This window comes from Rhinatrema bivittatum, chromosome 4 (genome assembly GCF_901001135.1).
Source record: "Rhinatrema bivittatum chromosome 4, aRhiBiv1.1, whole genome shotgun sequence".
Taxonomy (NCBI): domain Eukaryota; kingdom Metazoa; phylum Chordata; class Amphibia; order Gymnophiona; family Rhinatrematidae; genus Rhinatrema; species Rhinatrema bivittatum.
The window spans coordinates 428,314,841-428,339,401 of NC_042618.1; the positions used below are offsets into that span (position 1 = coordinate 428,314,841).

General features: G+C 42.2%; 1 protein-coding gene across 6 annotated transcripts in view; it reads left to right on the forward strand.

Annotated features, from left to right (window-relative positions):
* RAD18 (RAD18 E3 ubiquitin protein ligase) overlaps positions 1–14,366 on the forward strand; it is a 320,686-nt gene extending 306,320 nt beyond the window's left edge. For 5 of the 6 annotated variants that reach the window (XM_029601443.1, XM_029601441.1, XM_029601447.1 and 2 more), the window contains one exon: positions 10,147–14,366. In XM_029601443.1, the coding sequence (XP_029457303.1) occupies positions 10,147–10,246 (100 nt within the window). In that variant the 3' untranslated portion in view covers positions 10,247–14,366. The remainder of the gene's footprint in view (positions 1–10,146) is intronic. The other variant, XM_029601440.1, reaches the window with a different exon arrangement.
* Positions 14,367–24,561: the final 10,195 nt, after the last annotated feature.

The window sequence follows — 24,561 nt, forward strand, 5'->3', positions numbered from 1 at the left end:
GAGGTTCACCAAAGGGTCATTGCAGAGTATTTTTCATGTAAGTTCTTATCAGTGATACAAATAACCCCTCTCCTTTTTCAAAGATATTTATCTTGTGTGGAATAAGCTGCTTAATTGTGCACAAATCTAAATCCATTCTTTTATGTTTTCTGTTTCAGTAATTGTAATTGGAAACCGAGGGAGGGACTGAAGGATGTACCAGGATTCCAACATTTCTTTAGGTTTTTGCTTAATTTTTGACAAATTGTTTGTTTACCAGAGTGTTTATGTGGATTAATGTACGTCCTTTACATCCTTGCTGGCCTGTGTCCCCTCGCCCTCTCTCCAACTCCCATCGCTGACCTGCGTCCCCTCGCCCTCTTGCTAACTCCCATCTCTGGCCTGCGTCCCCTTGCACTCTCACAAGCACCCTGCATTGGCATACCTCTCCTTGGCCTATCACAGCTGAGGGGTGGAATCCAAAAGCATGCTGAAGTCCTGGACATTTTTAAAGAGGTCCAAGACTTGAGCATTCATAAAAGGCCCTTGTTAATTAAGGACGCCCAAGACCTGGGCCTTTCACAGATGCCCCGGACTTGGGCATCCATTGTCTATGTAATGGCCGTACACGGACATCGAAGTCCAGGGCATCTTGTATCAGCCCAGGAATTGGGTGTCCAAATCCGGGGCGTCTGTGGAAGACCCAGGATTTGGACCTCCATTATGTGCGACATAGGGCTGTTCACAGGTACCCAAAAATTGGGCCTTTATAAGACTCCCTGGACTTCGATGTCCGTTAAATTCATCACAAGGGGCCGTTCACTGACATCTAAGACCAGGACGTCTTTATTGGGCCAGGCCTCTGGTATCAGTGAACACCGAATTCCAGGGTGAATTGTAATGGCCCAGGAATTGGGCATCTGTGAAAAGCCCAGGATTTGAACTTCCGGTATGTGTGTCATAAGAGTCGTTCAGACACCCGTTAAATTCATCACAAGGGGCCGTTCACTGACATCTAAGACCAGGACGTCTTTATTGGGCCAGGCCTCTGGTATCAGTGAACACCGAATTCCAGGGTGAATTGTAATGGCCCAGGAATTGGGCATCTGTGAAAAGCCCAGGATTTGAACTTCCGGTATGTGTGTCATAAGAGTCGTTCAGACACCCAAATCCTGGGCCTTTACAAGACACCCAGGACTTCGATGTCCGTTATATTCGTCAGAAGGGCCCTGCATCATTTGTTTGCATAGTAATGTTTGCATTTTTATTCCTATCACCAGGTGGAGGCATTGAAAAAGAGGGCCCGGAGGCTAAGGCATGAGGAGAGAGTGGCTCCAGGCCCTCTGTGCCAGCATGGGCAGCAGGATGGTGAGTGTATTTGGATTCATAGCCAAGTATGGTACCCCAGATATTGAGAAAATTGCAATTGTTGGTCACACTAATTTAATTGTTGTGTGCATCTAGTCCTTGCATTCTTTACAATGTAGTCCAGTACCTGTTCCTTGTTCCAAAAATATCTAATTATTTGGTTTTATGAGTGGGGATAATGCTCAAAAGATTGGAATGCCTTGAGGAAACAGATTTTAAAGTGTTTTCAAGGGGGTGATAGCCTTGCTTTTTCACAAGGCCTATGGGTAACGTTCTCTTGTTCAACTAATGATTTATATATATGTGATGTATTTATTTCCTGTTTTATTGTACTCTAATGTATGCTTTTAAGGAAACCGCACTGATCACTAAAACGATGGAATCTTGCAGTATATAAGTTGGATAAGTTCTAAATAATAAGTAATCTCTCGCAGCAATGACCGGTTTAATTGAAATTTGGTTTGTCTCTATCTGTTGTGTACAATCGATAAATCTTGAAAGCTACTTCCCTCCAATCCTCTCTTTGGTCTCCCTTTCCCTTCTGGTCATTATTATTAACACTTTGGTATTTATCATTTCAGACACCTCCATTGCATCTGCCAGCGCAGAGGAGGACGAGGAAGAGGACGACGGCCAAGCACCGCCACCAGTGGGGGAACCACAGGACCCACCACTACGGGCAGTAACACCAGTGGACGAACCACCGCCAGCTATCTGTCCAGTGCCCCCCCGCCCCCCCATGTCCCTACTGGACGAAGAGGTCGTCGTCATTGACAATGAGGAGCCCTCCATAGACGCTCCATCAGCGGTCGCTGTCCACAGGAGCAAGAGGCAGCATCTGAGGAAGGGCCTTGAGAGGAAGGAAGGCCTTCTTCATGCGAGGCATGCTTGGATGCTGCGCTCACTCTGCTGGTTCATTGAACCACCGTATGGACACTATGGAAGGGCTCCTGGTGTATGTGGGAGCCAACTTGGTGAAGCTTGTACAAGGTCAGCAGTCTATGATTGAGCTGCTGTCAGCTGTGGCTGGAGCTCAATCGCTCGTGGTCCTGTCCCAGCCCTAACCAAGCCAACCACCATCCCCCTGTCAGTGAACCTCCTCTTCGTCCCCCAGGGACCCAAACACCATCCTTCCCCTCCATCCCAACCCCCTCCTTGTCTGCTTTTTTTTTTTTTTTGAGAGTTTATTTTTTTATTTTTGTAAATAATTTGTTTTATAAAGTTTAGAATACTTGTTGCTTGTCCTGTTATATTGTCAACTTTGATGACCTGTGCTGCCCTTCAGTGCCATCCCATTGCTAGAGATAATGTGCGGGGGCAATAATACAAGGGAGAGGGGAGAGGAAAGGTGATGATGATAATGAAGCCACGGTCACGTGGGGAATTAGGAAGCGAGGAAGATGATGATACCAGGGGAGAGGCATGATTATGATGCTGGGAAAAAGAGGGATGGGAGATGGTAATGATAGGGAGAGGGAAGAAAAGAGAAGAGAAAGTGATGGGGAAAGTGGATGGTGTTCTACAATGAAGTGGCCCGTTTCAGGTGTGCCACAAACAAAAATGGTTGTTGAACCACCGCTCTCCTGAGTTTTTGTTTGCTGGCTGCCAACGCTCGAGGAAACTTAAAATCATAGCTGATTAAAACATAATATAAAGGTAAAAAATAGCCAGCTATGAAACATAAGTATAATGAAGGATATTTCAGCATCATTAAAAAGCCCGTACAAGGCTTGTCCCTGGGTCTAAACCATCGTCTGTAAATAAGATACATAACTCAATGGTCACAGACAAAACTCTTTTTTATTGAACTAAGTAAAAGTAACTCTGTCACTGTCTGTTTGGTGACCTAAAGGCTTTCACTAAGTCTTGCATGGCCGCTATTAGTTGGCCCATCAGAGAGGTCATAGCAGTCTCGGCCACAGCATTATCGTGCTGCATTTGTAGGAGCACTGAGTGGACTGAATTCCACCCCTTGGTGACAGTCGTGTTGTGTAACCCTCCTGCCTTGAAATCAGGTCGGTCACCATGTTGGCCAGCCCATTGAGGCAAATGGTGGGCATGTCAGCCACCACCACCTACTGCTCTTCCAGGGGCCCCTGTAGACTCTGCTAACTGTGTTTCCAGGCTGATGTGCTGCAGGGTTAGCATCCAAGGGTCCTTGGGCTGACTGTCCTCAAGCAGTTGGCTTTCTGTGGCAGGGTACTCTTTGGATACGGCAGGGAATATGAATTCCAGCATGGGAGGAGATTCCGGATCTCCTTCCACACCATCTTCCACATTCTGGGTGTCCATGTTGTTCGATGCTGGAGCTGCAGAAAAGGATAAGAAGGTCAATAATTAGTTCTCATGTGTTAACCACCCAAGCGCCCAAAAAAGAAACATCAATGCAAACATGGTAGCCTGTTCAAAAAAACATACCTTCTCCTTGCCCTGTGTCGCATCAGTTGGATGCAGGCACTCCATCTACTACCTCAGGGCGCAGAGTTGACACGATCAGCTACTCAAGGAGAGTCAATGTGAGAGTGCATGCAGGACCTCCACCTGTCCTGTGCTGTGATGCCTTGATTTTCCCCACTTTCTCTTTAATCTCTTGGGTGTCACGCCAGCGATGCTGAATTTGCTTCACATCTAGTGTCTTGACCCCCAGAAGACCTGACCTCTTTTGCAATCCATGCCCAAATTTGTTTCTTTGTCGATGTGGAAGCCTTGGATCTGAAGAGCACTCCATAGTTTTCAGAAATTCCCCAGCACAGCTGCTCCATCTCGACATCGAAGAAGCGCACATCGCATGCATGCTTCGGTGGACGTGGGGGACCATTGGGGCCTGCCTGCTGTTCCTCCGCATCAGTTTGTCTATCTTCCTGAGGCAATTTTCTTTTTCCTCCGTTTATCTGTCTGTTCTCTTCACCATTTGCATTGTCTCCAATGTTCTCCATTGAACTTGGTTGCTGTCAGAACTGTGAATGCGAACAAAAATATTGTACACCTCTTATTGACGATTGCAACATTACTTTGTGATTCATGAGAATAGCAAGGAATACTATCCACTAACGAATTCAGAAAACTTTTCACAAACAATTCTTACTGACCTAGAGCAGGCCTTGCGGATAACATGGACAGATAGGAAAACAGGAAATTCTTGGCAGTACAAAGGATCAGAAAAACAGATGCCTTTAAGGGACGCCCAAATCTGGCTCCTTTTGTCAACATATAGGATTTGGGCATTTGTTAAAGGCCTGTTTACAGAAGCCCAATTGTTGGAAGCCTTTAGAAGGCACGATTCAGGCATCTGTAAATGGGTCTTTTATCGATGCCCATGTCCTGGACGTCGTGAAGGCCTTTTTACAGATACCCAAGTCCATTAACAGGCCTGTGAGTAAAAGGACGCCCAGCCCTGGATGAGTAAAGGACTGGTTGGGGGCCTTAAAATCCTTCAACGAATACCCAGATCCCTCCTTTTGTTGACATATAGGAATTGGGCATCCGTTAAAGGCCTGTTTACGGATGTTCAATTCTTGGACGCCTGTAAAAGGCATGATATTCGGGTGTCCATAAACGGGCCTTTTATCGATTCCCAAGTTCTGGACGTCGGTTAAAGGCCTCTTTAAGGATGCCCCGGTTCTGGAGGAGGAAAGCCACAAGACAGGACGTCCTTAAAGAAGCCTTTAATGGATGCCCAAGTCCAGCTGCTTTCCTTGGTGGGCCTCCGTTAAAAGCGTATAAGGACAGCCAAATCCTGGACATCAGTTGGCGGTCCATTAGTGACAACCGCACTTTGCACAAACGCCTTTAGCGGAGGCCCAATTCCTGCTCCTTTCCTCCTCCAGGACCAGGGTGTCCATTTACCCACGACCATCCAGAAAAAGGCAAAAATACAAACAATGAGCAAATCTGAGCACATAGAAAAAACAAACAAGCAGAAAGCAAACACCTCTTACCTTTTGGAAATTAAGTAAATGAAGCAAGTCCATCTCCTTCCCGCAATAGCGAATCCTACGAATTGCAGGCACCAGTTCACACTAGTCTGTATCAAGTACAGGTCCAATTTGAACTGAGTACAAAAGGACAGTTTGCCTCCCAGCAGCAATTTATGTAGCCAGGATTATGACTCATGCTGATGTCTTGTTGGGAGAGTAGAAGTCTATTTCAAAATATTTATTTTATAATAAAATTTTCCCGTCTTACAGTTGACAGATGCCCTTTTGATAGATGTATGGATCCACATATCGCATGTGCAATGCTATATGGACGTTCTATGCAATAAAATGGGTAGCGCTAAGTATGCTCTGTTTTGAACACGCTCTTTTTTTGGCACCCTTTTCATTTCATTCATTTGAATACTGCATCCAGGGCATGGAAGATTGGATGTACGTCCATAATGGGCGCACGTGTTTTACAAGCATTTTATTTCATCGGCCCATTGGGTTTTGGTTGCTTTGTACAGCATATTCACTTTCTAGTTTGCAATGTGCTTGTGGTGCCGGGGTTTATTACTTTGCCTTGTAACCAAACAGATGGATTGAACACATCACTGACGTCAAAGTGTAAAATGGAATTCAGCAAGTTTTCAGTGGAGCTTCGTAATAGCCTTGGCGATAATCACCACAATCTATCATTTTGGTCTGTTTACCGGATCTGTTTACAGGTGTTACACAGCCCGCTAGTATTCTACAGATCTTTGCTTTCTTCCTGGAGTTGGGAACCCAGAGCTGAGAATTTAGCAGTGGTGCCAATCAGGCTAAAACAACAAAAGAGATTGCAGCTGACTGATGATTAGCAGGAGTGGTATTTTATTACCTTTACCTATGTGCTTTGTTAGGAGGAACACAAAGGCCAAGTCATCACCATGAAGAGGGCATGAAGCCAACTTAGGCGGGAAGCAGAGTGGAGGGGCATGGATTAGTGCTATCAGAAACTGTGTTCCAGTATTGCATGCGCAGAAGAGGGGCCCTACATAAGTGTGGTATTTCATAAAGCTTTACAGTCCAAGCACAGTGAAATGAGCCTATTTTTGTGCCTGATGCTTAAGTGAATGGGAATGTCGGCTGTGTTAGGTGGCTGTAAGCACATACTGGAGTCTCTGTTTACTGTAAGTGCAGCCAAGAGAGCAGGAAAGTAAAAGATCACTGCAATTCTGGAGACTGACTGGCAACACCGAGGGCCTGGAATGCCTATTCATGTCTGCACTTTTGAAGAAAAGCCATTAAAAACATTTAGAAGATTTATTGTCTAGTCTTCTGCTTTATTAGTTTCCCTGAATTAATCTTTTGTCTTATTTTTTAAAGCCTTGTAGCTCTAGCAAAATATTACTAAACAGGATGCGTAAGCTGGAGGGTCATTGTAGATTTTTCAAATCCAATCCATTCCCCAATTGCAACACCAACCTTCCAGCCCTTCTGTAAGATCAGTAAAAAAATAATCCTGGCCATGTGCAGGGGTAGGGGGGGCAAATTACATGGCCCTTATGACATGACAAGAGGTCTGCTGCAAGTGATTCTGTTGAGGAAATGGCTAATGCATTCCAGTTGCAGCACATTTATGGGTGCTGGAGCTCAGTATGTCTTCCGTGTGTTTAGACAAGCTCATTTTGGAAGCAATATTGTTAAATTAACTCAAAAGCTGTTTATATTTGGCATGAGTGTTACTTTGATAGCTACAATGTGATGTTATCCATTGTGAGAGCCACCCTGCCGCCGTTGGCTAATGCTTAGTCAGATATGCAAACAACTGCTGCTGCTTGTTGGCAGTCATGCCGAATACTAGCATTTCACTTTCTGCTTTCCATTCATACTTCACAGAATAAGCTACTCGGTCACCAAAGGTTCTTCAGTTCTAAGTCTGCTGCAAAATGTCAGGAGTTAAACAATTGTAACAATGGTTAAACCTCCCAAATTCTTAGACTTGTCTTCTCTAGCCACTTTTAATGATGTGTTAGCTACCATTGCGGAGAAGGTGTAACCAGGACTCTCTGGAAGCTGCCTGTTGTAGGACTTCTTGAGGATAATTCTCATTACATTTTCTCTCAGGCCTATACAGTAAAGCGCGGCCGCGGTTACCCTGTTTCTAACCCGCTTTGTACCCACAATTTGGCCGCGTAAGTCTAACCCGCGATTCACTATCCGTTTTTACCAATCCTTACCGCTTCTTTAAATTGACGCGTATCCCTTTCCGCCCGCGGCATGTATATGACATGTAAACGATTGGATTAGCTATTCCCTCCCATACAGTAACGTGCGGCCCGATTATCGCCTTTTTAACCAACTGTTTTGCTGCGTCTTTAACCCGCTAATTTACCGCCTACCCTGACCCTGGCGTTAGAGGGATGTGACAGCAATAAGCAGGCTCCAGTCAAATAAGTTGGGTGGGTTGGAGCAAGTGAGTAACATGGTGTGGCCTGGTTCTCCTATGCTCGGGCCTGGGATGGACGTCCGAGGTCACGGCGTGCGCTCATGCGCCTTCGCTGCTTGAGCGCCCAAATTGGACGCGCGTTCATGCACCTTCACCGGCGGGGCTGCTGGAAGCCGCTTTCACCGCCAGCTGCCCCCGGGAGGCAGGGGAGCCGTGGTGGGCGCCTCGGGAGGAGGGGAGAGAGGACTGGGGCTGCTGGAAGCATGCAGTAAGTTTACTTTTGTTACAATTTCTATTTGCTTTAATAACATGTCGAGTCGATTTTTCACCCTGCGCCTTGCTTCGGGAGGGGAGAGAGAGGACTGGCAATCCCCAATGCCCGAGCGTAGGAGAACCATCCACTTCCTGGTACCTGTCATTTCAAATGTCATTTGAAATGACAGGTACCAGCGCACCCAGGATACTGTATAGCACTCTATACAGTAAAATGGATTGCGCTTTGGACGCGGCTTGCATTTGCGTCTAATTTAAATACTGTATCGAGCGGTATTGATCCGAACTGTGCGCGCGGCAAACGAGTGGGCGCCCGGCACTGCCGCACTTTTTCTTACGCGCCCTTACTGTATCGGCCTGTCTGTTAGGTCACAGCAAATGTGTTACAGGACTATGCAATTCTTTTATAAAGTCACTGCTGTCTCAGAGTATTGAAGAGATGTAGGCCTCAGCCCCTGTACAACGTCACTAATGTCATAGGTATTTAAAATGTTTTCTTTCTTCTTAATAGGGATGTGAGTTCTTTTCAGTGCTACACGCATAACTCCTGGACTTTATAGTACATGAATAATGGTTAGTATGCATGTATTTTTAATAGCTCGAGTTATGCGCATTTTTTTTTTTTGGCGCGTGTACTGTAAAGTCTGGGAGTTGCATGCGTAACTCCGAAATGTATGCACATCCTTACTGCTTTAAGTTGAAGGAAGGTTTTGCTTTAATTCCAGATCTTTAAACCATTGCATTGCTTTGGTTCTTAAATGGAGAAAAGCAATTTTATCAAATATAATAAACTATCTATACTAATGTTCTGAAGTTAAGTCACAGCTGCTGAAATTGCAGTGTCACCTGGTAAGGCTTTTTCAGCTTCTTTCACATTGATAATATGGCTATTAAATAAAAGCCATTCTTTGAAGGGTGTAATGCAGCAGAGTGTGTTATGCATATGTATGTTAAAAAATGTGGTGAAATGCTTGCTTTCATAGATTATATAATTTTAGAATGCTTTTTCAATTTGTACTAAATAATAGACTTCCATTGTTCTCTTATTCAGAGCAAGAACATTAAAATGTTTGGCCCTTCTGTGGGCTTCTCTTTTCTCTGATGGTGCAGATAAATACAGTTGGCTTGATGTGAGCACTAAAGAATCAGACTATAATTTCTAAGCATGTGAGCGGGTTTTAAACATTATTTTCATAAGGAATGCTTAATTAAAAGTCTGCCACTAGTTACAGTATAGAAGAACGGAATGCTTCTTGAAGGTGTAGACATGTTGAATGCTTGTGGTGGCTGTCGCAGGGAAGAGACAGCTACCTGTTGAGAAAAGAAGATACTTGGAAGGAGAGTGAGACGCTTCTTTGCCCCAGTGGTGTCTGTGAAGCCCAGAAGGACTGCAACACGTCTATACTCTTTTTTTTTTACTTGGACACTCAGGCCATTGAGTTCAGTAAAAGAGCCAGCTCTACTAGGATACATCACTAGCTGACTGCTGAAGGATCTGTGAGAAAGGTGCCCCACATACTTCACTGGCTGCAGGCACAGAGCAGCGGGGACTGAGATGACACAGAGGGAATAAGATTGAAATTTATAAAATCACGAGTTGGGTGGAACGAGTAAGGGAGAGACCAGTTATTTACCTTTCAAATAACACTAGGACTAGGGCACACGACATGAAACTAGCAACCAGCAGATTTAATAACAAATTGTAAGAAGTATTTTTTTTTTCACTCAGCACACAATCAGACATAGTAAGTTGTGCAATCTGTTGCCGGAGGACGTGGTCAAGGCAACTATCATAGTCATAGTGGGGTTTAAAGGCGAGTTGAACAAGGAAAAGTCCATACACAATTATTAGCCAAATAGACTTGGGAAAGCCAGTGCTTATTCCTGGGAGTGAGTTACAGGAAATAGATCTGATGAGTACTTGTGACCGGGATTGGCCACTGTTGGAGACAGGATGTTGTGCTCGATGGTCCTTGGTTCTTATGTTCTTAATTGCAGTTTTACTGCGGACAATATGGGAAACAAATTGTCTCCTTGATCCTTTGCCTGGACTCTCCATATATTTTATTTCTTTTATATAACAGCTGCCTAGATGGTGAGACTCTCTTCCTTCCAGTGGCAGCAGTTGTCCAGATGTGACAGTATTTTCTTCTGTTTTTTATTTCTTTTTATAAACAGCCGCTGTCCAGAGGTGATGGTGAAGAAGCATAACACTCGCAGGCCTGGCACTGAAGAATGTAATCGGATAAAAACCAGGAGCAAACATAAATGGAAATAGCACGTTACCTGCCTTGTTCTAAGTGAAGCATGGAATGAGAGCTCAGCCCACATCATATTTTCATTGTGTGGGAAGTGAAAACCAGGCCATGTATTATTAATTGATGTTAGTAGTGAAAGAACCTCTGTTACATTCACAGAAGCTAGACTGGTATTTTGTGCAAACAAAGGCTCTGTTAATTGCCATAGAAAAAATGTAAGCAGTTTTTCTTTATTAGTATCTTATATTTTAATGCTGAAAGCTCATCACCAACGGGAGCCTCACCTCAGTTATTTGTCAGATGTATTATGAGACCGCACGACCACTCTGCAGATACACTAATTACAATTTCTCGGTGAAAGCTGGGCGAGAATCTTTAGAAGCAGAAAAAAGTGGTGAATGTCTTCTGTCTCAGGTGGTTTTTGTTTGGAGCACAAATAACTGGCTCTGCTTACATATAACTTATTAAAATTAGACTAATGGACCAGCCTGGCTGCTTAGTGACGGAGGACCTGGGTTCGATTTCTAGGTCAGGTCTTTTGCTCTCAGCTGCTTATGGGTACTGTAGAGGCAATGCTCGCAGCCCCTGAGAGAGAGGGAGCTTCAGTTTTGTGCCATGGTTGCAGGGTTTCAGAAGAAGCTCTAGTGCACGGATGGCACCCAGCCCAGGATGGTCAGGTCTGATGCCGTTCAACAGGTAGACCCACACCCAATGGTTATTACAGTAAATAAAACCTTAAATAGATAAGCAGTAAGTACATATTAACAAAGCAATTATCAATTATATCAACACAAAATTATAGCAATATATGTCAATACAATATTCCCCATAAATCCCCAAACTCATACTAACCCTTCATTCCCTTTATCTCAGCGAGGGATTGGCGCTTAAATGTGCGTTTTAACAAAAAGCCACTCTACTAAATTATTGATAATAGTATAACCCATAGCTAATATTTTTACAACGCAATCCCTAAAACTAGAAACTCCAGTCCCCTGATTGTTCCCAGAGAGGATATTGGCATCCCCACATGGCTCAAAAAAAAAAGGCTCAGGGTGCCAGATCTTAGTCCTGGTTTTGATTTAGCTGGAAGCCCTAAGAAACAGCTGGACTCAGAAACAGATTAGACTGATAACACTGAGCATTGCTTCAAATGAAACCCTAGATCTACAGGAAGAATGTGCTTGGGCATGAAATATTTTCAAACCTTTTTCATCTATTTATGTTTCGAAAAGGAATTTTCTTTATTTTTGCTCTTTAAAATGTATTTAACACCTTGAGTCATGCTTTAAGTAATAGCACACCAGAGGAGTGCTTTGGGGAGGGAGGGAATTATTGCCCCTTATATGTGTGTGGATGAGGCAAGAGGCTATTTAACTCGGTGTACCCAAGAAATGGCAATAACTTATACAATGCATTACCTTGGTGCTTCTTTATGAGAATCATGCAAGGGACTTATGGAATGGAGAATTATTTTCTTTATATTCATAACAAAATTGTTAGTTTACTCTATAAGAGAGCTGTCTGTCTAATCACACTGTTTAGTTTTGAACGTTGCCAAAATACTGAATTTTATCAATGAACTGTTCATACACTGATTGGTTAACTAGGTCTCATTGTCATGTTAAGATACTCAACAGGAAACACTAGTAGAGCAGCTCATCTGCATCAAGTTGAGGCAAATTGTAGTAAAATAAAACTAAATAAAGTTTATTTTAATTTAAATGAAAATTGTGTTCTAGGTAGTTTGGGTCTGGATTTTCTGTTTGGCCATGGTTGCATCTCAGCCTTTGTGGCTGAATCTGTGTGTCATTGCCTTTGTGCTCCATATTTTGTGGTAATGATAAACCCATCTCAGCTACGAATTCTTGCAGCTAACCCGGTTATTTGGTTTCCTTTATATTAAGGTTCAAGGTTAATGTGCTGTAAGAAGACATTGTGTTGTAAACGTTGTCTTATTTCATGGCAAGCAGTTTAATACAGTGACCAAAGATCAGCCATATTGCATTGGACAGATTAGGATGTATCAAAATATTATTTTGAGCTATAACCTCTGACCCCTTCCTAGTCCTTAAAAGAGCAGTTCACAGAATACACATCCTGATGGGTATCTTCATGGGCTTTCAAAGTCACTGGGAAGATAACTCAAAATACATTTTTAAAAATGATTAAGTATTGGTATATAGTGCTATAATGTACATTTCTTTAGGCTGGGAAATGTTGTTTAAATTTTTGTTTTAATTCTGTACACTATATTTTAAAATGCTACAAAATTCAGTGTACTTATTTGTTAAAATAACACAATATAAATCAGTCTGAGTAAATTAAAATGCAATACAGAAAAAAGTTATTACTCAAAGATACAGAACTTTCCCAGGTGTACAAGACAAAGTTGTCCCTTCCACATTCTCTCCCTTCTCCCTGGCCTGAAACCCACAAGTGAGGCTAGTGAGTGCCTCACTTGTGTTTCACTCTTGCTATTCTTCAAACTTGTCATGCAGGAAAACAAGCCAAAAGGAGGAGTTTGGATTCTAGATACCAGCAGCATATTTGTGATAACGATCTGCTGGTTCATGATGAATTTACTGCTAAACATCTGATGGGGCTTTAGGGAGAAAAGTGCTTGGATGTGTTAAATTCTTTTCACATTCTTCAGCTAAATGCTCAAACTTTCCATAAGCTTCTACCAAGGAAGATTTGTATTCTGGAATGTAGCAGGTTGTCAGATGTGTTTAGTTGGCATCTGTGGGGTTTTAGAAGATTGTAGTAGATGGAGGATACAGTTTTCTTCTTAGGAGGTTCTATACAGGAGAGGCACAAGTCTTTCATGCTGCTGCAGCCAATTTAATTCACTATCTGTCATGCAATCCAGTTTGTAATGAGATTGTTATACTATTAGTTTTATAGTGAATCATTGCCACAGGAATACACAATGTTCACAAGCTTTCCAAAGAATAATAAAATTAATTAAAGTCACTGCTACAGCAACTCCGTATACAAATATCAAACTAGGGCTTATGTAATTATAGAACACACCTTCTTATAGAGGGAAAATTGAAATGTCAAAACTGTGTCTTTGCAAAAAACAGAGTGGATATTTCAAAACTCACTCAAAAAAAAATCAATCAATATAAAGTATGATAGAGTGATCGCTTTTAACTAAGTCCCGAAAAGAAGTTTTTGCTTTTAAACTGCAGTATTTATTAATTTGCAATCCACTACAGCTAATGTATACAGTCTTAGTTCTCTGACATGGGCCGTGTTTTGCCATCTGGCTGCATTGGGAAGGACAGAAAGGCTTTAAAAACAAACCTTAATATCAGGGACTTGGTCACAAAGCATCAAAACCTCAACAGAAACCAATGAATGTTAAGCATACCTGCGGAAGAAGCAGCAAAGAATTTTTAGGTAAATAGTAACATATTGAACTCAATATCAATGAGGCAATCAAGGATCTGTCAAACTTAGACGTGTCATAAAAAGAAGCAGGGAAAGAAAATCAGATAACACTTGGGAGATGGTGCGAAAAGTTAATATGATGGTACTCCCTCTATTATTATACCTATTTCAACACTTATCGTGTCATGTTTCCATGCAAGTGTTCCATCTTTTGGGTGTTGTGATCTCTTCTTCTATCTGTGGGGCAAGACTCCTCGTATTAAATATGCTACTCTGACCATGCCTAAAGATTGCGGTGGATTGGAATTATCCAATTTATATTTTTGTCAGCCAAAGCAATTGGTATGAATGGAAGATGAGGTATCCACTGGAAAGCTTACTACTGATCCCTTTTTCCTCCCCTTCCCATCACCTCTCCTCTTGTTCCCTTTCCTTGTTCTCTCTGAATCCCCCATCCTCTCTTCCCTCTGTGCCTCTATCTTCCTCCATCTTTTATCCCTCAACCCCTACTGCTTACGATTTCTTCATTTCCCACCTCTATGATCTCTCCTCTTATTCCCAGATCGCTTCCAGGATTCCACAGTTTAATTATTCATGGAGTAAAACAATTTTTTTCTCTTATTAGTTCTAAATGTATTACCTAGTAACTTCAATGTGTGTGCTTTGGTCTTGATACTTTTTGAAAGAGTAAACAACTGATTAACGTTTACTCGTTCCATTCCACTCATTTTATAAACCTCTATCATATCCCCCCTCAGCCATCTCTTCTCCTGGTTGAAGAGTCCTAACCTCTTTAGCCTTTCCTCATAGGGGAATTGTTCCATCCCCTTTATCATTTTGGTCACCGTTCTCTGTACCTTTTCTAATTCTGCACACAATACTCAAGATGAGGTTGCACCATGGAATGATACAGAGGCATTATGATATTCAAGTTTCAAAGCTTGCTTGAACAGGAAAGTCTTTAAAGCTTTCTTAAAAGGTTTTCACATTCAGTGGAGCGAGTGAAGTCCAGCAGAGCATTCCAAGTGCATGGGCCTGCGACTGAGACTGCCCTATTTCTTGTAATGTCTAAGCGTGCAAGCTTGATTGATGGTACTTCTAATAGCATCCTGCTTTCAGACCTTAAGGAATGAGGGGGGCTTGTAAATTCTTAGAGTGTTTATCCTGCAATGAGTTCTCATGTATGATATGGTGAACCAGAGATGCTACTTTAAATTGTGCTCTAAAGGCGATGGGAAGCTAGGGTCAGAGAAATATGATCGCACATTGGAGTTAAAGTTAATATTTGTGCTGTGGCATTTTGTACCAACTACAAAGGGCATAAGGCATTCAAGGGAAGGCCTAAATAAAGTGCATTACAATAACTCAGCTTGCTCAAAATTCACGCTTGAAGAGCAGTGAGGAATGCACTAGGTTCTAAAAAAAAGGCAGCAATTATCTGATCATACAAAGCTTATAAAATGTAGACTTCACAACTGATTTTGTAACATACCTCTAGGAACTAGGGCAGAGAAATGTTGAATCATCATTGTGACATGAAAAGACTGACAATAGAGTGCTGTCTCTTTAAGAGCTGGGGGGTGGAAGGAGATTCAAAATTGGATTGTATTGAGCATGTGCAACAGATCACTGCTACAGTCTGAACAGAGTTTCTGCCCTGCTCTGAACTAATAAATATCTGTGCTGATTAAGGTGCTCTGAACTAATAAATATCTGTGCTGATTAAGGTTCTCTTTTCTGGAACCCTGCTGTGGACGACTTGGGAGTAATTGAACTGCGCCCTGTCAGGATTTGAAGCTTTTCTTTCGGATAGAGGCTGCTGTATTGTGGATTTGACAGTTGAAGCAAAGAGCAGTACTGACGCCATCTTCAGCTCTAAATTCAAATGGACACACAGTAGGGTACAATCTGGGACTTTGCTTGTTTAGAGACTGCTTAAGGTCGGGTGCTATTATCACATGCTGATTCTGGTTGAAATACTTAACATGAGTTTATGACAAAGTTAAGTTTTCTCTTGTACTATATACATGTGTTTATATGAAAAATGCAGATGCTTAGGAAGTGAACAGATTTATTTCAGTCATTCATCCCAGTAAAGATAAAACTGTTACTCACTAAAGAGCGTGTGGATTCATTTCTGATACTGGGCTGGGAATCAAAGTGCAGGTTTCAGATACAAGGAGTCATAAAGAAATTTGAACTTCAAGGGTTACAATTTGATATGAGGGATCTGAGATAAACTAGGGTCAGTTATGGCACCCAAATTGCATACCTGTAGGCTGACTTGAATGCTGTGGTTATCAAATTTGAGTCAACATATCCCCCCCTCAGCTGTCTCTTCTCCAAGCTGAACAGCCCTAACCTCTTTAGCCTTTCCTCATAGGGGAGCTATTCCATCCCCTTTATTATTTTAGTCACCCTTCTCTGTACCTTCTCCAGTGCAACAATATATTTTTTGAGATACGGTAACCAGAATTGTTCACAATACTCAAGGTGCGATCTCACCATGGTGCAATACAGAAGCAATATAACATTTTCCATTTTATTCACCAGTCTTCCTAATAATTCCTAATATTCTGTTTTGCTTTTTTGACTGCCGCAGCACACTGAGCCGATGATTTCAATGTATTACCCACTATGATGCCTAGATCTTTTTCCTGGGTGGTAGCTCCTAATATGGAACCTAACATTGTGTAACTACAGCATGGGTTATTTGTCCCTATTTTCATCATTTTATCAAAGTTTCCCTTTTGAAAATTGTTCGAGCTGTAGATTTACATATTGTTCCCCTTCCAGTCATTAGTTCAAATGTAATCATGTTATGATCACTATTGCCAAGTGGCCCTCACCACTTTTACCTCTCTCACCAAATCCTGCGTTCCACTAAGAATTAGATCTAAAATAGCTCCCTCTCTCATTGGTTCCTGGACCAATTGCTCCATGAAGCAGTCATTTATTACATCCAGAAACTGTCTCTAGCATGTCCTGATGTTACATTTACCCAGTCAATATTGGGGTAATTGAAATCTCCCATTATTACTGCACTGCCAAATTGGTTAGCTTCCATGATTTCTTTTAGCATTTTCATCATCTGTCTGACCATTTTGGCCAGGTGGACGGTAGTATACTCCTATCACTATACTCTTTCCCATCACACATGAGATTTCTACCCATATAGATTCTACTGAGCATTTAGTCTCTTTATGATCTTTATATTGTTGGACTCTATACCCTTCCAGACATAAAGTGCCACACACTCACCAAGTTGATCCTCCCTGTCATTGCGATATAATTTGTGCCCTGATATAGCAATGTCCCATTGGTTATCCTTCTTCCACCAGGTCTCTGGAATGCCAATTATGTCTATCTCATCATTAACTGCTATACACGCTAACTCTCCCATCTTAATTCTTAGACTTCTGGCGTTGGCATACAGACATTTCAAAGTGCGTTTTTTTGTTTGTATTAACAACCTGCTTTTCAGTTGAAAGGGATAATTTGGAATTCTTTAGCTCAGGTGATTCTTTACTTATAGGCACATGGACTGTGTTTGCTTTTATTGGAACCTCTCTGTTGGGATGTCTTAACTCTCCTATTTTAATAAGTAACCTTCAAAGATACATTCCTCTGAACCATGCACTGCTGAGTGACTGTCGGCTTTCCCCCTTGTTCTAGTTTAAAAGCTGCTCTATCTCCTTTTTAAAAGTTAGCGCCAGCGGCCTGGTTCCACTCTGGTTAAGAAGGAGCCTGTCCTTTCGGTTGTATAGGAAGATGCTAGCTCATCAAAATGGTTGAAAGTTAAAAGGGACAGTATAGTGCACACCTCTTAAGAACTACAGATTTCTGCAGAAAACTGTAAATTCACAGGTGTTATATGTAAAGCAATAGTGTTTGCTGGCATTGTCACCGTGTTTGCTGGAATCTGTAATATGTTTGTGTGCCTGGCAATTTTTGTGCTGCTTTGGGCTTCTGACTCAGTTGGAACCAGCGTTTATTGCACTACAAAGCCATGAGCTTTTATTTACGTGGGGGGTGTTACGGTTCTGGCTGCAAGTGCTGCGACCAGACCCTTACCTCCGTGCTCCTGGACCTGTTCCTGCTTCTGTTGGCCTGGTTCGCGGCCTGTTCGGTGGCGTCCCCGCGAGGGCCACACCGCCAGGAAGCCTCCCATGGATGCCCTGCCTCTAGGCACGCGCCACTTGGGTGCTTTTCTAGGCCGTTTCCTGCCAGTGGTGACTCCGCCCAGTTCCTGACGTCAGATGCTGCGGCCTTGATAAGCCGGCCGCGGACAATCAGTCTTTGCCTTGCAACGGGCTTACCTACCAGTTCCCTGTTGCTCCGTGCCCCGGAGTGAGCTGCCTTGGTGCTCGCTCTGTTCCTGCTTGCCTGCTACAGTATCTGCTTGGTTCCGACTTGCCAGCTACATTACCTGCTTGGTTCCTGCTTGCCTGCTACAGTTCCTGCCTGGTTCCAGTACCCGAGTCTTGCTACAGTTCCTGCCTGGTTCCAGTTCTCGAGTCTTGCTACAGTTCTTGTCTGGTTCCAGTTCCCGAGTCCTGCCACAGTTCCTGCCTGGTTCCAGTTCTCGAGTCTTGCTACAGTTCTTGTCTGGTTCCAGTTCCTGAGTCTTGCTACAGTTCCTGCCTGGGTCCAGTTCCCGAGTCTTGCTATAGTTCCTGCCTGGTTCCAGTACCCGAGTCCTGCCACAGTTCCTGCCTGGTTCCAGTATCCAAGTCTTGCTACAGTTCCTGCCTACTGTTCTAGTCTGGTTCCAGCTCTCAGTCCTGCTCATCAGCCTGCCCGCTCCAGTCTCAAGATCATCAACCCGCCTAAGTCCCAGCGGCCGGGCTCCTACAGGCTCCTCCCGAGGGGGGCACCAGCTTCCAGGGTGAAGAGCACCTCTACGTCCTGCCTGAACATCTGCCTCCCGGCCTGCGGGGTACCAGAGACATTGAACACCTTTCCCAGTCTCCTGCAGGTCGGCCCAAGGGTCCACTAAACTGAGACTCCATAACAGGGGGAGGGAAATATTTCCTCCTCTTCCCCCCCCCCCCCCCCCAATTTAATTCAATCAAATGCAGGTTTTCTACACAGCACTACCACTGAGCTACCAGACTAGCCTTAGCTACTCTGAGTTAATGGTCTGCCCCGTGCCACCATGCAGATAAATGGGTAAAAATAAATAGGAATGGGCCACCTCCTGGGAAGGACAGACATTGAATTGGAAGGCACTACCAAGCCTGGAAATGGGAGAGTTGATTAAGACTTGATGTTTTAGTTTGTAACTATTTTGAGCTCCCATATATAGTAAGTGTAATAAGGGAAGAGGTTTGCCATGCCCTGTCCTCTGCTAAGATATTTCTGGTGACAGAAGCCTAGTCATTAATTACTGTTTAAAAAAAAAGACCCTACAATCCCATGAAACAATTAAGCTTTTGACACTCTATAATTACAATTGCTTTTATTTGCCTTTCTTTCATTTTTAGGATATGTTGTCCTGTATCTTCATTAGATGATTAAGAATGGCTTGTGCTTTGGAAGAATGACCGTATGATTCTTTGGGGATGTTTATTGTGTGGGCTGCTGAAGAAACACCCAGCTGCCTCCATGCCCACTGGCTCTGCCTATATTTTCCAAACCAGAAGCAAGACTTAGGATCTTATGCCTTCTTATCATAAAAGTACTCAAATAGATGTGGGCTCAGTTTCCCAGAACAGCTGGTTGCTTGTCTGGTACATATTGTAAACACGTTTCCCATAACATAAGTACTGTTTGGCTAAAGACTTAAAGAGTAAAGATACCATCAAGTACCCTGTGGCCTCAGAAGTTTTCCTTTTGCAAGCACATTAGGCCTTTCTTCGCTGCCCCTCCCTCCCCAGTGACTCAGAAGCTGTGCATCTCATGCAACTCACAGAAGTCAAACTGTATGGCGAGGGCGTCTTCTAAAAGTGAACTTCTTTACCATCCAAGACGTTGGTTGCCTCTGTGGATGTGTGTGTGACACTATAACACTTACTTTCAAACCAAAATAAATGATTTTGCAGTGTATGCATTGTTAGCAGCATAAAATGGGTTTTCACTGGTTCAGATCTTAATTTTCTGTGTTTACATGGCCACATAGAAATATCTGCTATGAAGTCAGGTAACCAAAGACCCATCTGTTCTGCCTATTTTCCCTTTCTACTACAACATTAGGATCCCTGCTTTAACCCTCATTTCCCCACAACTAAGGATCTTTTGTGCTTATTCCATTTTTTCAAAGTCTGGTTTTACCCCCTCTCTGGGGAGTTCTTCTATGCATCCATCGAAGAAATGCTTTCTCTGTTTACTCCCAAGTCTCTCCCCCTCCAGTCTTTATAACATATTTTTTAAATATATTGTTTATTTAATACACCTATAAACTGCTTCACCAGAAGTCGTGTTCAAACTTAAACTGATATAATATAAAACACAAACATATTGTGCAAAAGGAGACGTAGCCTGGTGGTTAGAGCCAGCAGCCTGCAAGCCAGGGTTCAAATCCCACTGCTGCTCCTTGTGACCTTGGACAAGTCCCTTCACTCTTCCTTGCCTCAGGTGTACCCTTAAATTGTAAGCTTTCTGGGGCTAGGGAAATACGTACAGTACCTGAATGTAATCCTTTGAAGTGCCTGAAAGTCAGAATATAAATCAAATAAATAAAAACCAGCAAGACACAATGACTTAAACTGAAGCAAGGTTCAGGAAGAAAAGGTGCTTGTACCATGCTAGAGCTAAAAAAACAAAAACAGCCAAATAATCCCAGAAAGAACCATGGAGCCATCCATCCAAAACTTAGGATCCTTCTGCAGCCTAGTCCCTACTGCAGAACATCCGTCAACTGCTCTTCTTCCCAGTAAAAAAGCAGAGCATCACCCATCTCCCAAAACCATCCAGCACTATGAATCCCATAATCAGACACATTGGACATCTAAGGGGCTGGAAAAATCAAGGTCTTTAGCTTTTTCCTGAATGTGTGAGAGTTTGTTTCCATTTGTATTTTATGCACTATTTATGCTCATTCACTGACATCACTTTCAGTAATAATTCTCCAGTTCAAAGGAGTTTACAGATGAAAACACTTTCTAGAGAAAGTGATTTACTTGTCCCTGACACACTTATTTTGTCTAGTTGCTGAAAATATAGTCTGCCTTTTTGCTGAGAAGTTAATTTCAGAGAGAAAAAAAAGATGTGCAAACAGCAGTTATGACTCTCCAGCACCCTTTATGTGCTGCTCCTATGCAAATCTCATTTGTTTATTTTATGTATTTATTCCATTTTATATTCTGCGGTTTCAATAAAATTCAATGTGGAGCACAAAACGTGCATGCATGGAAACAACATAATACATGATGAGCATAAAAATAATTTCATAATACATGACAAGCATAAATATATAATTTCATAATAAAATAAATCTTATAAAACTAAATCTAAACATGCCGACCAATACAGCACCCTCTCTAATCTGAAAATGCCTGAGCAAATAAGACTGCCTTCAATTTTTTGCAAAACATTCCTTTTATTTCACACCTCGGTAGGTAAAGTGTTCCACACAGGTGGAGCAGCAATAGAAAATACTTTTGTTCTTGTATCTTGCAAGTAAAATTGAGTAAATGTGAGAATTACTAAGCACCTTTGAAAGGCAGATTTTATTTAATTAATTTATTTATTTATTTAAAGCTTTTCTATACCGGCATTCATGATACAATCATATCATGCCGGTTTACAAAAACAGGGGGGTGCAAAACCTTTGTTCTTTTTAACCAGTGCAGAGGAAGTAAAAAGTTACAATATAACAAGGTTGTTGAAACTGGGGGAGGAAGAAGACAAGAAAAGACAAGAATAGATATAAATCTTTACAGAGGTAGATTATTTACATTGTGCAGTAATGTCTCTTGATCTACCACTGCAATCTATTAGCCAAACAAATGTTAGTCAAAAAACATAGCTTTATAAGTTAGGATAAGAACTTTAAACTGCACCCTCTGAGTTATCGGAAACCAGTGAAGAAGTTTCATACTTGCTGTTAAACTCATACCCCAAAACCCGAACGCACCGCAGCATTTTGTACTAATTGTAGTATTTGAATTAAATACTTTGGTTACACCAAGTATAATGAATTGCAATAATCCAAATTGGTTGTGCAGGCATTAGTGATTAGCAATCTAAAATCCTGAATAGATAAAACGTTCCTTAGTGGTCTAAGAAGATGCAACTTAAAAAAAAAAAAAAAAAAAAAAGCAGAATGAGCTACCCTTTTTACCTGAGTTTTCAATAACAAATGTGACTCCATTAAAACACCCAGGATCCGTGCTTCTCGTACTGAGCACCCTAGCAGGATTACCAATTATTCACATTTAAATTGATTTTGTGTTATAGTGAAGAGCTAAGGCATTCAGTTCCATCCAGCCCCTAATTGAAGCAAAACATAGTTTTAAACTATCTACAGGAAACTCACCTGAATATAGGCATATAAAACTGAACATAAATCTTATAAATTAGGCCAGTTGATGCTAAAACATTTCCCAAAGACTGCGAATAAATATTAAAAGGTGACAGTGCCAAGCCCTGAGGCACTTCAGAAGCATTCAAGTACCAATATGAACATTTAACATTAAAAGCAACCCGTTGTCTATTCTTCTTTAAATAAGACTCAAGCCCATTTAAAACTATGCTACCAATTCCGCTAGACTTTAACTTCACTAATAGCCTCGAATAACCAAACACTCAAAATAAATAAAAATAAAAAAAATGTTGAGGTGATATCTAACTGAATAAAAATTCCAGACTTCTTATACTCTAAACGGCAATGTACATCATCCAGTAATGAAAGTAGTAAAGTTTCCATTCCTCAATCCTTTCTTAATCCAAATTACTCCTTGGCTAAAATCTTTCTCTCTTCCAAAAACTCATTGAACTCAACACTGTCTCCAATACCTTGCTGACAGAGCAAAGGTTAGAAATAGGGATGTAGTTAATGTATTTCTAGATATTGAAGAGTCTGTCACAATAGGTCTATTAACAGGCAGCTGCCTTCAAGGCACTGTTCCTTCATGTGCAGAGTGTCTATCTCTACCAACACTTCACCAGCCATATTCTTTACAATCCAAAATGGATAAGGGTCTAAGGGACTATTAGTTAAATAAATCTGAGCTAAAATGATCTTTTAAAGGTCGACTTGTCAAATAGGAAAATTGATCCCATAAGACTATTCCACTGTCCTCACTGTATTGATTCTGACATGATCGAACTTCCTGACCATCTTTTCATGGAAAAAAATTGCAACTCATCACAAGTAGAGACACCACCTACAGCTGACACATGGTGGCTTGTCATATTTTTAAATAGAGAAAAATAATCCTCATGGCTTATTTAAAAGATTTTGTCAAACCGCCAGCATATAAAGTACCCTTTTGGTGTCAGCTAAGCTCGCCTGATACTGAGATATGGCATTATCGTAGGTAGCCCTATGTTGGGTTTTTTTTGTTTTTTTTTATCCCACCACTTTTTCTCTGCTCTTTGAAGAGCTTTTTTCAAGGCAGTGAGATCTCTAGAATACCATAGATCATTGCAACGATGTCATCTCCTACAAAGAACTTGCTCAGGTGTAACTGTATTGTGATCTGTCGTCTGCACGCTTACCTATGACTGTCAGTATTACATCGCTCTATCAGCTTTCTGTCTCACCCCCTGTTCGTGAGCTGTTCTGAACTGATGGATATGAACAGCAGCACGAGCATTTCCACGACTTTACCCATCTCTTGGCTGAAACAAAGAATATTTATTTATCTTTATAACACAGGTGCAAACTGTTCTGCAAGTCTCTGGAATAAACTAATAATTAACCGAAAGCAGTTTTTGAAGGTGACCTGACTGTGATTTCAGTGCAGTCACCATAACAGCAAGATGCACTTCCCTGCTGCTGTGTCACTCACCTCCTTTTAATGAAATGAGCATTATGTGCCATGAAGCGAGTTACAGATCATTCATGGAGAATAGTAATTAACCAGTGTTGTTATACATCAGAATGAAATATGACCAGAACTGGCTGGAATGGTTCAGTATTTGCCTGGTGCTTACTTTGAAAAGAAGGCATGGTGATGTGATAATCCAGATAAATGTACCTTAGACTGAGTTATCAGAATGTAATAAGCTGTTATGTAGCTGATGCTATTAGTGTGTTTCTACATTAAATATTCGTGCTTAGTCACAAGATGCAATAGTGAAATTTTATTTAAAATATTTAAATAGCACCATTCATGTCTACAGCACTGTTCAAGATAGCTGATATGATTGCGCTGTCCCTATTCCCAAGGACTGGGTGTACATACTGTGCATTTGCACGGGGTGGCACACCCGGGGGGGGGGGGGGGGGAGGGATGATGAGCCGGCTGCAACAGAAGAGACCTCGGGGCCACTGCAATAGTGTCCAAGGAGGGAGAGTGGGGGGACCAGTGTCCTGAGGCGCTGGACCATAGGTGCCACTGGTGGATCCCATCAACAGGAAGACAAGCCGTGAGGCCGCCAGTGGATCTCATTCCACTGGCGGCAGAGCAAGATGCGTGCCCTTCCTATCTTGTCTGCTGTCTGCTGTTCCCGCTAAGCCGCATGCGTGCATGGCAGCGCCCAGCAGGAAGATCAGCGAGGCGCCCACCAAAGCCTGAAGAAACCTCTAAATTTCCAGGTGCTCCTCTTCCTTCTTGCCTGTGCAGCCCCAGAAGAAAAACGATGCACGAGATCAGCATGGAGGAACTGGAAGCCCGCAAATTTTTAATACCATGGGGCCTGCACAGAGGAGCCAGCAGAACGGACTTCAGTGCCAGTAGCAGCGTTTAGCACCTCCCCAATAGCCATGTGTCAGCAGTGACAGCGGCAGCAGAGGAATGAGAGAGGCTTCAAAGCTGCTGGCAAAAGA